Genomic DNA, 16,262 nt, shown 5'->3' on the forward strand with positions numbered 1-16,262 from the left:
GGGCAGTGTTTCTTACATATAGAAGACAATTTAGCAGATGGAGCAACTTCTATCTGGACATCTGTCAGGTCTGCCTACTGCTTTTTGCCTACTGAGAAATGGACATGGAGTAACATGGAGTACACAGAGTAAGTGATTAGGAAATATAATCATTCCTTTCTAAGAAGGCAGACTTGTTGCTTCAGGATACTCTTTCCCCCCACCTCATGTCAGCTTCAACAATGGGTGCCACAGCAATGTGAAGATGAGGAGAGAGAAGTAGCTCATGGAGGTGGTGACCCTTGAAGCCAGGCTCCTTGCATTGCAGTTGTTCGAGTAGCAGCACTGAACGCTCACTCCAGGCGCTTTGGATCCATCCCTCTTTGCCCGTTCGCAGAAGGACCTGAACGAACAGGACTTCATAATGCCACCTAAAACAGAGACACAGTGAACCAAAAGGACCTTCATGGTCATGGTCACCCTCTCTCTGCATCCCCTCAGCAGGAACCTGATCATCCAACACCGAGCAACAATATTAGGTTTGGCCATTCCTTAGAAGTAAATTAATACAGTTGCATCAGTTTACAGCACACTAACCAGCTCTCACTTAAGTTAAATAACTAATTTATCTTAGATGCAAATACTGCAGCTTACATATACTTGAACGTGCTCAAGTGCAGTGCCTCATTAGTTTCTTTTCCTTCCTGATTTCCAGGCAAGTCCTTTAACTTATAAAGTCCTTATAAACAACAGACTTAAGTGAGAAGTGAGTAATACTTAAACTGCTTTTTTACAGCTTTCACATAGCGTGGTTACAGCTCATCATGGCACATCATACTCAGTGGTTTTATATGATTTCTGCTAAACCAATAAAATTATGGATTGAGATTTATTAATAGGGTTTCATAGATTCCTAGAATGGTTTGAGTTGGAAGGAACCTTAAAGGTCATTCAGTTCCAATTCCCTGCCACGGGCAGGGACACCTTCCACTAGAGCAGGCTGTTTAGTTAAGAGAAACATTTCTCTCTGTTTTTCTCCTTAGATTACTGTAAACTCTTCCCTTTCCAACACTGATTGCTTATTTCTACTATGAAATATGTAATGAGTCTGAACCTACTTACTTGCTTGTCCTCTAATGACCGCACATGCATCTGAATGCCCTGGACATTGCTGAATTCCTTGTCTGTTACAGTCTTCATCACTAGAACCTACACAGGTGTAACACTGCAGCGCTTCGCCTGGCATTAAGGAGAAAAAGACCACTTGTAACAGTAGGGTTTAGAGTTTGCAGAATGTATTCTAAATTATAAGCTATACAATCTTCCTAATTTTGTATGAGTAATACAGAAAAAGTTGCAAAAAGGTTTAAAAAATATAAAGAATTGCAAATTCTATCAATATTATTTTTTTATAAGTGGTCTAGATACTGATTTTAAAGATTAAAATAAAATTAGCCATATATTACTTAGCTGTTACAATTCAAATAACCTGAGAACACCTGATGTTCTGTAATTGCATCCACACCTTCTTGTAACATCTTTAGAGCAGAGGCCACTGTAAGAAGTTGGAGCATCATGTTTTTCCTCCCTCCTTCATGATCTTTGGTCCACAGTACCATAAAATAGGACATTTTAAACACAAAAAAATATAACTATGATCCAGATTTCATTTTCTCCTAAAGTATAAGAGCTCAGCTGGAAGGCACACTGCACATTACGTTTTGCTTTTGCCTAAACATTACAACCATAACGTAATCCTCTTTCTTTCCTTGGTTCCAGCTACACAGTAGTTTCAAAGACAAGCATGAATTTGAAACCCATTTCAAATACCATACTTGCAACTTGCAGAGCAGAAGGCATACTTGCTACTGTTAACATAGATACTGATGCTTATAATTCACAGCAGAGGTGACATTCTGAGCTGCTAACCACATCCACAAACTAATCTCAAACCAAGCAAAGCCGGGAGAGAAAGCCCAGAACAGCAAAGATGCTCAGCCATGCTTGAAGTAGGAAATGAAAAAGAATTAAGGGAGGAAAGAAAAGGGAGTTGACTTACTTTTGAGTACAAAAAGGGAGGTGACAAGAACCAGGCTGAAGACTGTCCACATCATGGAAATGCAAGAGATGCACCATTAAGCAAAGAAAGCAGTTTGTTTGCTATTAAAGCCTTAATGCTTCTCTTACATACCTAATCCTCTGCAGAGGATAACTCACAGGATAAAGAGGTGTCCAAGAATGCTACTTATCGAGCTTATTCTGGTTGTACTGCTAAGCACACGTACTTCATCTCCACAAACCCGGCAGGCAAGTGCTTCCAGGGGCAGGAAGAAGAAAATGCATCCACCTTTCAGTGATAGATGTGCTTAAAAACCACTGTTCCACCACCGTGTGTCACTGCCTTTGAGTTGTGCAAAGAGCCTCGTCACATCTCCCTATGGGATTTGTTGGATCAGCGTCAGAGCATTAAACATTTTGGAGGATTAAGTCTGTGCTTGAGACCTGAGTGGTCCAAATCTAGTGCATACATATATATATATTTATAGAGACAGCAAGATACAGGCACAGATATGTGCACATAAGTGGTATATCCTCATGCCCCACGGAGTGCTCCAAGTACTGAATGGCCCCCAAAATGCTTTCTGCAAAGGAATTCATTAGTAAGAGCTGCACAAGAAGTAAGCCACTGAAGTCCATAAACCAGAACCATTCTCATCTTCAACTTTCAACGAAAAAATTTATTTACAATAGAGAATTTCATTTCAGTGACATGCATTTCCTTTTTTTTCTTCCATTTTTCATTTTATTTTACAAATCAGCAAATGCAGATAAAGTTTATGCTCCTTAAGGCAAGAGTCCCCATGCAAGTAATACATGTTTATATTAAATCCAAAAGACATCCAACATGGGAACTCATGTACAAAGGGAAGGCTAGGATCAGCAATTTGTAATTAGAGAACTTGACAATCTCCCTGATACAGGAACTTTGAGATCAACTTGCTATGAATTATACTATGAAAATGCAAACAATAGCAAGAAATTCTGATAGTCATCTGAGTACTGCATACAATTAAATCAACTTTATTTAGAAAGAAAATACAGTAGTGCATACGAAAAAGTGAAAATATAACCTGTCCACATAAATGTATGGACATCAGTGTGCCAATGGTCATATTGCACTCAATATGGAAGTCCAGAAATTTGGTTAGAAGTTAGCTTTTCCCCATTTTGGCAATCAGTTCATCACAAATCTTTGTTAATTCTTCTATCTCTTTATTCTGGAAAATAAAAGGCATTAGTAAGTGTTATGAAAAATAATTGTTGCATTAAGATTAGGTTTTGGTTTAATTATCTAACCTTTGAAAAAAGTTGGGAAAATGAAGTTTTCTCCAGTGCTGAATATCTCTACATATGTGTGTGTGCATACACATTATGTGTGTGTGCATATATATTCTTCTCTACATGTATATATATTCTGTATTGATTGTCTGTAGATATATGTATAGCTATTAAGTACAGAATATCTATGCATATAAACATACATATGTATAGATATATACATATAGAGATATATATGCATACGTAGTACAGATACCTATACTTCATTTAAATACTATTATTACCTTATTTCCATATACAGCTCCTCTGACTTCAGTAACAACTTAGCTCTAGAGCAGACAGCTTTACAGAAGTCACTTCTAGCACACGATAATAATACATAGCATAAATGTGTTTCTAGGCTGCACTTCTACAGCATTACTTTCACCCTGTTTTCCAAGGGCTCTAAGCAAGTACAAGCTGTACTGTACTAAAAGCAAGCTCCTTTGCTGTGCTGGAGAACAGGAGGTATAAACAGGGATATAAACTGGAGATATAAACTACATCCCTTTTTGCCTTAAACTGTACAGATAGATGTATCTGACCATTTTGTCTGTTAACGGTGGAGTAACGTAAGTCAGCACTGAAATTACAGTGTTTACTTAATTACAAAATTAAGCAAATTACACTTGAGTTTGGTCATCCCATTGACGTCTGTATTAAAGGAGCTGAATGGCTGCTTACCTTTTGTTCCAGTGTTCTTTCCAATGCGTCCACTTTGAGCTGCTCTTTACGAAGGCTGGCCTGGTACGCTGCCTGCTCTTGCTGAGCCTTGCCTCTCACTTGTGCAATTTCAGCATTGGCTCTAGAAAAGCAGAGGTTTGTGTCACGTCAGGCTCCCTACAAGGAACGACAGGGGGTACTTTGGTACCCCTTTGGGATGGACCACCTCTTAACTGATGCCTGCCTTTCGAAGTATTGAGAGACTTGTCTCTAGAGGCTTTTCATGACTCCCTCTCTTGTTTAGTGTAGGCTGCAGAGCCTTTTCTTAATGCTTCTCTCAGGTATCTGTTGGGGTGACATCACTTATGTAGAAGTATTTTATGGCAGCTTCTAAACATGATCTCTAGTTCTTATTAGAACTAGACTTACTAGTCTAATTCTAGTTCAGTCTAGTCTAGACTCACAGCTGGGACAACAGCTGGAAAGCAAATCCAAGTTTTACTTTGTTTTAGGCACTGATCAATCCTTTGGGAGCATCTTCTGGGTCTACGGGATTGTATATGAGTCCTGACTGGAATTCCTACAAATGCTTAATTGGCCATTACATGGAAGCATATAGAAATAGATCAACCAGAGCTGCCTCTTTCTGGCACTGTTCTCTTTCTCTAAATGACTATTCCTCATCACCCTCTGCCCAAGTCAGGCTGATCCAACTCAGATAACTGATGTTACTGGGTAGAGACTAATTCTGCATTGAAAGGGCTGAGCTGCACTTACATGTTCTGTTCTGCTGATTGATGCAGGGGCACTAATACAGCACGGGGGCAATAGCAAATCTCTGGGGGCAGGAATACTGGCTGCAGGTGCAGGCATCTGAGCACAGCCCTCCACAGCTGCACAAACCTAGCTAACGGCTTCCTTCTCCATCTTCCCTGGAAAATAGGATCATAGAACAGTTAGGGTTGGAAAGGACCTTAAGATCATCCAGCTCCAACCCCCTGCCATGGGCAAGGACACCTCACACTAAACCATATCACCCAAGGCCTCGTCCAACCTGGCCTTGAACACTGCCGGGGATGGAGCATTCACAACCTCCCTGGGCAACCCATTCCAGTGCCTCACCACCCTTACAGTAAAGAACTTCTTCCTTATATCCAATCTAAACTTCCCTTGTTTAGGTTTTAATCCGTTACCTCTTGTCCTATCGCTACAGTCCCTATATAAATAAGTTAAAGAAACATGAAGACATTTGTTGAAGACAAAAATTTAAGGTGTTCAGTATGGTCAGGAGCTGGTAGAAACACCAGCACATCACAGGAATCCTCATTATGGTGTTTCATTCCACCCTTCATCCCAGAGCAGCCTGTGCTCTGTGTACTGAGGGAGCAGGTTTGGGATACAAGGTCCAGCTGCAAGAATACTCCTGAAGAGAGATGTGTACAGTCCCTTACCTGTCCAGTTTTTCCTCAGCGTGAATTTTGAGTGCTTGATACCTCTGCTCTTCCTTCTTTACTCGTGACAAATACTCCTGCGCACATTTCTTTAACACTTCTTCATTCTAAAATGAGAAGATTACATTCAATGTAATCTAATACGAGAGGCTGAAGTGAAGGACAGACACCTACCTGTGGGAGTTACACTCAGGGCTGCAGTCTAACTCTGACACCCCCCATGGAACAGCTATCTGATGCACTATTACACAGCGCAAAAAGCTTTACAACTCTGCATTGATACATGGCTGCAATCCTTCACTGGAGGATAATGTTGTATCACACACTTTAGACATAACCTCTACCTGAGGAATTCACATCTGAGGTTTGAACAGAATGCTCAGACCAGAAGCCAGCCCTGGCATGGGCTCAAGTCATAGAATCCCAAATTGGTTTGTGTTGGAAAGGACCTTAAAGCTCATCCAGCTTCAACCCCTGCCATGGGCAGGGACACCTTCCACTAGAGCAGCTTGCTCCAAGCCCCTGTGTCCAACCTGGCCATGAACACTGCCAGGGATGGGGCAGCCACAGCTTCTCTGGGCACCCTGTGCCAGCGCCTCAGCACCCTCACAGGGAAGAGCTTCTGCCTAAGAGCTCAGCTCAGTCTCCCCTCGGGCAGGTTCAAGCCATTCCCCTTGGCCTGTCCCCTTGTCAAAAGCCCCCCTCCAGATTATGGGTCACCTACTGCAATCACAGTGTCACAGACGGAAGCAAGTTGCTCTTATGGAAAATCTCCATCTTTTTAAAGCTGTTCCAAAGGGAAAGCACAAATGAGCAGTCATGTTCTCCCTTCCCAAGCACACTGCCCTCTAAAGTACATCAGATTCAACTGGAAACGAAGTCCTGCCTTCCATTAAGCAGAACTGGTCCACATGAGACCCTGCTCCACGTTGCTCTTTGAAGGAGGGGGCTTTAACAGGACTCACCTTCCGAAACCCCTCCAATACTTCTTTCATTTTCTCGTATCTCCTGAAAAGATCTGCCAGTGACTTCTCCACTGAGTTCAGATCTGCCAACGCTTGTTCCTTCTCCACTATCAGCTGCTGAACAGTGTGATGGGAGACAGATTTCTCTCTCTGTTCATCCTCTGTTAGAAAGAAGAGGGGGGAGGGAAAACAGTGATCTTCAGAAGGGTAATAGTAGTAAGAGAACACTGATTTCACTGTCATCTATAGTTTCAACTCTACTGTGCTCTGTGTTGTGGATTAGTAAGTTTGGAGGATCCAAATAAAAGTCACTTTTATAAAAACACACAATCCTGTTTTGGAAAAAGGCTGCTAAATACATTATATCTAAATGTTTTGATGGTGGGGAAAAATGTGACTGTAACTCTGTACTGTTGATTTACTGCACTCTGAACTCCGCTGTTCCCATGAGAAAGGCTGATGCTGGATTTCCCTCACTGGCCTGAAGATGCACTAGCTGAAGGAAAGGACATTTATGCATATTACTAGCTCTGGCAATAAATTATGGGCCATTGCTGACAGGTGCTTCTCACCTCCTGGCATCTCTCCTAATCTTTACAAACAAGGCACTTTGTTTAACGGAACTCAATTCTTCCCTTGGAAAAACAGTGTTTTGCAAACTCATTCTGTAGCAAGTGGCAGGAAGGAAATCTAACACTAGACAGACTTCCTAAGTTCTGGTCTGCACAAAGCATCTTCCAAGCCTCTCCTGTGTATGGTTAAATTTGAGTCAGGGAGAGAGGGAACAGGAATCCAAATCCATAAGGAGGAGAACTTTTCAAAGGAATTGACCTAGTAGTAAATTGGAATACCCATATGACACTGGAAGAAAAGGTCTGGCCTTGTCTTCCAAAACGCATGTTTGTTTCATACCCTTAAAAGTGACACTTGTGTCCATCTTTTAAGGGCTACTTTAAATGATACTGAAATGAAATCCCACCCGCAAAACACAGCAGCTTCATATTAACATTTTCCTTTGTCTGTGATGGAAACTAAAATAAGTTCTCCCGTGTAAAAATCACAGGGCATTTCAGAGGCTACAACTGTTCATTCAGGCCTTTATATTCTGAAATATAAAGAACTAACCAAGAGTTTATATTCTTATTTGAATGGAAATCTTAATCTGAGTTAAGTATTTCACAGTGCTGCTCAGCTCTGAAATCTCAGAGTTGATGCTGTCAATTCCCAAACTGAGATTAATCTCTTCCTTTTGCATATTTACCCCTTTTATACACCTTTTTCCTAGCCTAACCCATCCCAGAGCAGTGGCAATGCTCACGTTGGCCACGTTCTGTGCTCCTCTGCACACTCTCCACAGCATCTTGCTTGGATAGAGCCTGACCTGAGCTTATTTTGCTCTCTGTGACATAGGAGACCAGAAGGACCATAGCAGCTCTCAGGGTGCACTGAGTCTGCAGCACTGGAAATCGTAACACCTTTATTTTACTGGTGAACAAACACCCTGAACAGACAAACCCAGAGCCCTGTAATGCTGTGTCAGTTCGATAACGTTCAACATTTCATAGTAAATAAACATTCTTTTCTCTGTTGCTTTCTTAGAGGCACCCTGTAACTATAATGTTAGAGACATGTAACTATAATGTCAAAATTAAGGTATTCTCAATGAAAATGTGAAAACCATTTGTCATCCCTTCATTCCTCTAAACCTGAGAAGTCGTCACCTTGTGTGTGCCAGCACGAGATTTGGTTAATCACGCTGGAGATTACACACTCTCTAGCTTAATTCCCAAACGCTTCCTGGCAGGATCCTGCTCTCTGGCAAGACCTCTGCTGTCACAGATCCCTGCAGAAGGGATCCATTTGCATGATCACGTAATGTACTTAAATGCCTTTAATGTCACAGCTTCCCTTTTTCTGCTGTCTGTGGTATTTTAGCAACTTCCTTCTTTTTTGTTTCTAGGACAAGTGACACGTCCATGACTCCCTCAGAACTACCAAGCTCTTCCTGTTCCTCCCAGTGCATCCTTCTTGCTCCTCAAATACTCATCCCAGCCCCATTTCCACATGGGAATTAGGGGCAGGTAGCATGCAACGCTCCCTTTCTCCTCTCCCTTTCACTGCATCCTAAAGGTGTCCATGGAGAGAGATGAGGCCCTTATTAAAACTTAAGGAGAAAACTGGAATTTATATTGGGGACATATAAACTGAAAAGAGGGAAACTTTCATATAAATTGGAAGTTTCCAGTGAGCCTTAGGAAAGGGGCATCTGATAAACACAGTTAAGAAACATTTAAACCCAAAGTGGTTAAATACTACAGAAAACAGAAGCTGGCATCCAGCTGGATGGGGACAGGAAAATCTATGTGATATTTTCTAAGCTATAGTTCAGCTTTAATGAGAACGCTGCTTAGTGGAGCAGCACTGATTAGATTCTGCCAGTCAAATCTTAGTTAAGCAGTTACAGATACTTATTTATAAAGATATTTATGAGGTTATGTGCTTAAAATAGTTCAGTTCAATAGCTCTGACATCTGCAACACACACTGTCCACTGCTCACCAACAATAACAACAGGGTGCTCAGGACTAACACTATCCAAACTGACAGAATCAGAGCACCACCGCAGCAGATCCGCTTTCAGGCTCAGCTCAGAATTACTTACATTACTTAATGGGAATGAAGCAAACAGAGAACAAAAGCAAAACAAATGAAAAATGCCAAATGCAGGTGTGAAAGTTGGTGAAAAGCTTTACTTACCAGGCTTGCCTGTTTTGTTTTTGCAAGCAAATAGCAAGAAGCAACAGAAACGGAAGCAAAACAGAAAATCAGGAATTGTTAGGAAAGCAGAAAGTAATGCAACAATTTGTAATGCACAAAGCATAACATCTGTTTGGTTTTCATAATGGGAATTTAATTGTATATTTCAATGTACAAGGAGAAGGACACGTTTTTAACAGGAAAAAAACAACCCCAACATTACAAATCCATCAAGGAAAGTGATTTTGGAAGGGAACTGTGACTGGCTGTGACCCAGGTGTGTGCAGCATGGGGTGCAGTGAACACTGGGGTTCCACAGGCTCTGGTCCACGGGGCTGTCAGTGCCACGCAGCAGTGAGGGCAAACCTTGGGCAACAGTCAGCAAAGCAGTAGCACAAGCAGCAACAGCCTGCAAAGCCTGTTGTTTTCAATACCCAGTCGTGAGTAGAAACAAGAATGTGTTGGGGGTTGGGGCAGTGTAAGAAAAAAAGGAAAACCAGTGAAAGCACCAGTACAAGACTATGCAAAGAGCCACTAACAGCGGTGTATACACCGATAGCTTGCAAGTGCTGGCTGTAGAGAGTGGCATCAAACTAATTGCATAGGCTAAGTCAGGTAATATGGGGTTCTATAGGTGTATGACAGCAAATACTAGACCTTCTATGGCCCTTGAAATCAAAGGGAAATGGTTTGCAATGCACACTTTCGTGCCTTTTTAGGCAAACATACACAATCATATCACAATAATTACCTTTTAGCAGGCTTCTAATACCTAAACGGGCTGCAGGAAAGCTGGAGAGGGGCTTGGGACAAGGGCCTGTAGGGACAGGCCAAGGGGAATGTCTTGAACCTGCCAGAGGGGAGACTGAGCTGAGCTCTTAGGCAGAAGCTCTTCCCTGTGAGGGTGCTGAGGCGCTGGCACAGGGTGCCCAGAGAAGCTGTGGCTGCCCCATCCCTGGCAGTGCTCAAGGCCAGGTTGGACACAGGGGCTTGGAGCAAGCTGCTCCAGTGGAAGGGGTCCCTGCCCATGGCAGGGGTTGGAACTGGAGGAGCTTTAGGGTCACTTCCAACCCAAACCAGGCTGGGGTTCTATATATTGTTAATATGGAATATTTTTAATAGCCATTACATATACCCATGGCAACCTATCAACCACCCTGAATATTCATTAAAGGGCTTTGTGAAATGGGTTCACTCTGTAATGCCCTCCTAACAGGGCTGTAGAAACAGCTCAGGAGGGTTAAATGATAAATAAACAGCACAAGCATTTCTTTTGTTAAAATGCATATCTGCTTTAGCAGTAAGGCATTATTGTGATAATAGTTCAGTGAATATATGCAAATAGCACACAGACAATCACTGTCCTCCACAACGTGGCATTTGGATGAACAAATCCCTTTAGCAGAAGTGACAGTAGTTTACAACAAATGAGAGGAGAAAGTGGGACAATTAGATCAAAAGTTTACATTAAATGCAGGGAGAAGAGGCCTCACATTTAATGTAGAATTTGCATATGGCTCTAATTAACACATGCTTTCTGTGTCACTGGTGTTGCTTCAGTTCCTTTGCAAAGGGCAGCAAATCACAGTATTTATAGCCACAGCTCTTAAAACCTTGCCCTAGATCATTTGAAAGTCTCTGACTGATAGTCTGAATTTGAAGTTTAAAGATTTTTCTATTGCCTTATTGATCAATGCCCCAAGGCTTTAATTATCTTTGATTTCTTTGCACCAAGAGGAAACAGTAATGGTCAAATTTACTATGTATGCCTTGGCCTTAGGACCCCTAATCTACACCTTCTTATCACACTGTGTCCTCACAACCTGATTGTTTTCTTTTTAATCTGTTTCTCAAAACCAGACTCCGAATTGTTATCAAAACCCCTTCTGCTGCTATATGCATATGCTTGGGAAAAAAGGAGACCTCCTGTGTTTGCCCATATGAATGGCCAGCCTCAGGGATGAAGCCATAGTAGCGTACATTGAGTGTAAACCAAAATGAGTTAAGTTCTTTGCATACTCTGGATGCTCCTTCTTTAACACTTGCATGATGAGAACGACAGACACTACGTCAGAAGGCAGGCAAGTTGGCTCAGTTGTACATAGAGAAAGCAGCAGAGGCATATAACACCATAAAGAATGAAGCCAGGCATACTATTATTATATACCATACATTACTATGATTATTGGTATTGCTGCTATTATGATTATTAAATTGTTTTATTTATTTATTTATAGACCCATTTTTCCCTTCACTTAAAAAGAGACTGAGATGTCTACCATCATCCAACAGATGCAGGAAGGCAACAAAAGCACCAGATATTAAACTACTTTCCCCCCTTTCTTTATATAAATATAAGCAAATGTGCTACAAACATAAATACAACTCAAGTATTAATTAAAGAAAAAAAAACCCAATTTAAAAGAAACAACAAATTTGGGGGTCACATTGTACTGACTGCAGATGAGGGGACCACCAAATCTAAAAGGGGCAAACCAATAGGGTACACTGAGAGCTGTACTAAAAATCCTTCCTGTTCAAAAGCTTTCAGACAGATGCAGGTGTGCCCATTGGGCTCCTGGCGTATTGTACCCTCAGTGACAGCTCTCTCAAGGGGAATAGGAGGAATCACATCTTTCTGTTTGCCAATAGACACAGTGCAAACAAGCTGCATTCATCACACTCCCTGCCCATGGGTGCAATTCGCTTTTCTCCTGCATCTCACAGCTCAGGTTTAACTCTGAGGACCCTCCCAATGGCTTTTAATGTTTCACAGCTCTTTGCTGCCTTACTGGAATTTGTCCAGATGAGCTCAGTCCTGCTTTCTCCTCAGCCACTGCTTCTTTTCCTGCTTTTCCCATCAATTTTGGCCATAGAGAACTCATGACCCCACTCAGCTGGGAGACAGCTGGAGCTGAAGCAGCACAGGGCAGCACAAGTCACTGGTGCTTTCCATAGCCAGGCTAAGGAAAAGAGCTTTGGAAATCTTATGAGGAGGCTTTAAAATCACATCCCAATGGCCCGACTTCCTGTGCCAAGGAAGCACGAGTCCTGCAACAGTTGGTTTTGAAAAGCTACTTCACGTAGTGTTTTTATTGGTGGGGTATGCTGTTAACAAAGGTGTTTTCTAATTATTGTGAGGCCACATATGTCATAAAATAGACCTTAAAGGAGACCCCTATGTCAGTAAGTAAGTGGGGAGGTGGATTGGCCTTTCATAATCTCTCAACTGGGATTTGAGTTAATCTAGGTTTTGGTTTGACCAATGCACTTAGCACAGATAATCCTGGTTGTTGTAAAGAGCTAAGTTAGTATCTCCCATTAAACAGCCAGGATGACTAAAGGGTTTTTAGGTCACTGACAGTCTCCCCCTGAGATACCCATGAATTCTGGGTAAAGCATTTGTAATGTTTCTTATGGGACTGTTTGCTTTGACGCAGAAGAGAAAGCCCTGACCTTTCTGTATTACCTGGACTGCCTCGGGGCATACTTCCTATAAAACAAAGCCCTGGCTTTCCATCACACCCTGGCAGCACACACTGGTGTCCTCAGATGCATTCCCAATTCCCAGCAGCACCGGCAGATGTAGCCAGCATCAGAATGAAGCCCACAGACTGCAACCACATCTCTAGGCTCTCTTCAGAAAATCAGAGTGGAGGATAGCATGTTTCAGAGCAGAAACACGTACCTATCATCTGAGCAATCGTCTTCTCGTATTCTGAAACTATTTTCCTGTAAGAGGAGAAAAACAAAAAGCTTTTAGCAAACATCACAGAGTTCATAAACATCACAGAACACCGGAACTGCTAATGCTTACTTAGAAAATAATGCTGCTCAGCAACTGAACTACAGTACTTTAAGAGGAGCGTATAAAAGTTAGACTTTAATACCTGAATAACAAATAAAACTAGCAGTTCAAACATTGAACCTGATTTTTAATTCTCCATGTAAATCAATACAGTTTGGGGCAGAATAAGCGATTGCTTTGAAACGAATCGCGTTACTTGAAGCATGCCCATTACCAATCATGACTTTGATATAAACATAAGCACACTGGTCTAATCCAAGAGTTGCAGAGTCTGAGTTTTCCATCACTCTCTCCCCACTTCTCCATGCTTGCGTTTGCTTATTTCAAAAGTAAATGTTAAGCAAAGTTATAATCTGTAGCAAGTAAACCCAACAGAAATATAACTGGACCTCATCCAACATATATCTAATCTTCCACTCTCCAAAAGTAACTACACGATCCATTAGCACTTCAAAGAACAAGACCAAAATACCCAATTATGTAGGACACGATGGATTTTGTGCTATTTCCCAAATCTGTTTCTGAAACAGAAGTGGCAAAGTGTAACTTTTGAGACTATTTTATTTCGTATACTCACGGCAAGCTTTGAATTTCCTTCTTGAAAAGAGGTTAGCCAAAATAAGCAGATTAAATGTGATTTAGAAAGATGATCCATCCCTTCCCAGAGCCAAATAAAGCTAATGAAATGAGACTAGCTTGATCCGTGCTTTGATTCATGAGCCACACAGGACTATGAAAAACAAAATTACCCTACACTTCATCTGAAGTGGATATTCAAAATAGCTCACTGGTATTTGAATACGTCTCTTTTGAAGTCTTAGCTTGCGTTCACTTGCTCCATTTTAGAGAACTTGGTGGGGTTACAGAAAGGATGTGGTAAAAAGCTGAGACAAGTCAGTAAGGAAAGGAGAAACCTGTGGAGCTCCCAGATAACTGATGCAGTAACTCCAGCACGGCACGAATATGAACCACAGTCAGTCAAGAAGCCCCCTGGGAAGGGCACTTGACCCAAAGGTCAGTAGGGTCTCACTTGCCCTGGTTCTGCAGAACACTCAGCAGAGCAAGGGCCTTACACCTGCACATCCCCTGACCTTGCTCAGGCTTCAGGTAGAAACCATTTCTGGTACTAGCGCAAGAACCCATCTCTGCACAGCTACAGCCATTGCCTCCACTGGGATCTTCTTGGATGCTGTTCTCCCTGCTGTTGGTCCTGTTGTTGTAACTTGCTTTTTTCTATTTTTTACCATAAATGACACTTTTGAGAGCAAAGATAGCTGCAAGGGTTTTTCCCCTAAAAGGTAGGGATTGGTTTCATGTCCAAAGAGGATTACCTCAAAAGCCTGCTGTAAGCAGCAAGATTTTAAAGCCATGTCATATCCTTGTAACACCAGACACTTTTAGGATGTTTTATCATGTTAGAAAATGGAGCCAAGGACTCAGGGCAATGAACATGACATTAAACACTTTCCTCACTACAGCACTTCCCAGCCTAGATTGAACTATGGCAGTCAGCATCGAAGTGAAATAACATCATGTTTCTAGCTTCTTGTCACCCAAGTCCTTCTCCCCAGGACTGCTGCATCTAGTCTCCCTCAGCCTGTATTTGTGCTTGGAATTGCCCCAACTCAGGGCAGGACCTTGCACTTGGGCTTGTTGGTCTTCATGACATTCACACAGGCCCACCTCTCCAGCCTGTCCGGGTCCCTCTGGATGCTATTGCTTCCCTCCCGCGTGTCGACAGCAACCACACAGCTTGGTGTTGTTGGCAAACTCGCTGAGTGTGCACTTAATTCAACACCAGCCTCTGAGGGAACCACCGGTCTCCACTTGGATGGTGAGCCATCGACCACAACTCTTGGAGTGCCACCATCCAGGCAATTCTTTATCCAATGGGTGGACCATCTATCAACTTCATATTTCTCTAATACAGAGACAAGGATGTCATGCAGGACAATGTTGCATACTTTGCACAAGTCCAGATAGATCCCTTCACTCCTTGCTTATCATTATGTGATATCTAATTGCTACATCTCTAATAGCCCACATGTGGACAGTTTCAACATTTAATCTTCCAAGAGAAATCTTTCTTTATGCACACATGCATATTTTAGCATTTTGTGACAATATTACTCAGGGTTTTTTCACCCATGTGTTCCAGGGATGCACCTGTGGGAAATTTGTCTTAGATAATCTGTTTTTTCCAAATCAAAAGTTATGGAGGGTTTAGACACACAAGCAAATTGCTGTGAGGAAGAGGAAGGCACACATCTACATTGTGCCAGCCACTCTTTGTCAGCCCCTGCTCTCCTTTCATTAAGGAATAAGCAACCCCTGTCAGTGCCCACTGACAGCCAGCAGACACGTGCACCCAGAGAACAGACCAAATACTGCACTCAAGTGTGTAGTGAGCGCCGAGACATTCCTTACACAGCTCCTAATGTTGTTCATTCCTTGTTTTGCTTCCTCGGTTTGAGTGCTTGCAGCAGCTCCCTTCCGCTCGGCCTCATTATGCATTTGAGGGCAATGCCAGGGTTTTGTTTCCTTGCCCAAACAGAGCACAAGAGGGGAGAGAGCTCAGCAGGGTGCTGAGATGCTTTCTGAAAGAACTAAAGCCCTTGCCTTCTGCAGATGCTTCTCTTAAGTTCTGGCTCCAAGCCCTGTGCCGCACTATTCAAATCTGCCATGTGCCACTCTTGGCATCCATGCTGGTGTTCGCTGAGTTCTGCACCACAGCTCCCTTTTACCCTTACTCCCTAAGGGCAGTTTTCCTGGATATAAGCAGGAATTACATATGCAGGTCATCACTTGGCACGGCTCATTTGCTTTAGCTTTAAACCTCCAAGATATTAAATTTTAGGTGCTAGAAGTGATGTTGAAGAAAATTCTGTCTCAGAAGCAATTGCAGACATTATTACTGAAAAGAAGGATGCTAAAATATTCTAACAGTTTCCTTTTATTTATGAATTAAGAAGGGGATGGCTTTTCTGTTTGTCTGAAAGTAGAAAATAATAGGCTTTAAAGACCCTGTGAAATACTTTTATACATTCCCTTTTGCAAGTGATGATTTTCTCCAATTCACATTGATGAGCAGGTCAAGCTCATTGGTAAAATGAGCAAAATCCAAGGTAACTATTGCTTAACTAAAATCAAGCTTTGTGTGTGCAGGAACTGAAAAATGAACTCAGTTCGAAGAAAAGGGTGCAGAATCTCCTTGAAAGTCAAGACTTGGACGCCAGTGTGGTTCCTTTGCAAGAAATGGTTT

At 42.1% G+C, this 16,262-nt stretch overlaps 2 protein-coding genes across 9 annotated transcripts in view; both read right to left on the bottom strand.

The window, feature by feature from the left end:
• LOC133218118 (uncharacterized) overlaps positions 1-16,262 on the bottom strand; it is a 161,204-nt gene that overhangs the window by 53,247 nt on the left and 91,695 nt on the right. The gene's annotated exons all lie outside the window — the stretch shown is intronic.
• TACC2 (transforming acidic coiled-coil containing protein 2) overlaps positions 2,697-16,262 on the bottom strand; it is a 102,856-nt gene continuing 89,290 nt past the window's right edge. For all 8 annotated transcript variants that reach the window (XM_061364149.1, XM_061364152.1, XM_061364153.1 and 5 more), the window contains 5 exons: positions 12,881-12,924; positions 6,437-6,597; positions 5,472-5,578; positions 4,042-4,162; positions 2,697-3,257 (listed from right to left, as the gene is read on the bottom strand). In XM_061364149.1, coding sequence (XP_061220133.1) covers positions 3,192-3,257; positions 4,042-4,162; positions 5,472-5,578; positions 6,437-6,597; positions 12,881-12,924 — 499 coding nt within the window. In that variant the 3' untranslated portion in view covers positions 2,697-3,191. The remainder of the gene's footprint in view (positions 3,258-4,041; positions 4,163-5,471; positions 5,579-6,436; positions 6,598-12,880; positions 12,925-16,262) is intronic.

This window comes from Neopsephotus bourkii, unplaced genomic scaffold, assembly GCF_033783945.1.
Source record: "Neopsephotus bourkii isolate Nb327-2 ecotype Australia unplaced genomic scaffold, CSIRO-AGI_Nbou_v1 NB_1189, whole genome shotgun sequence".
In the NCBI taxonomy this organism is placed as follows: Eukaryota; Metazoa; Chordata; class Aves; order Psittaciformes; family Psittacidae; genus Neopsephotus; species Neopsephotus bourkii.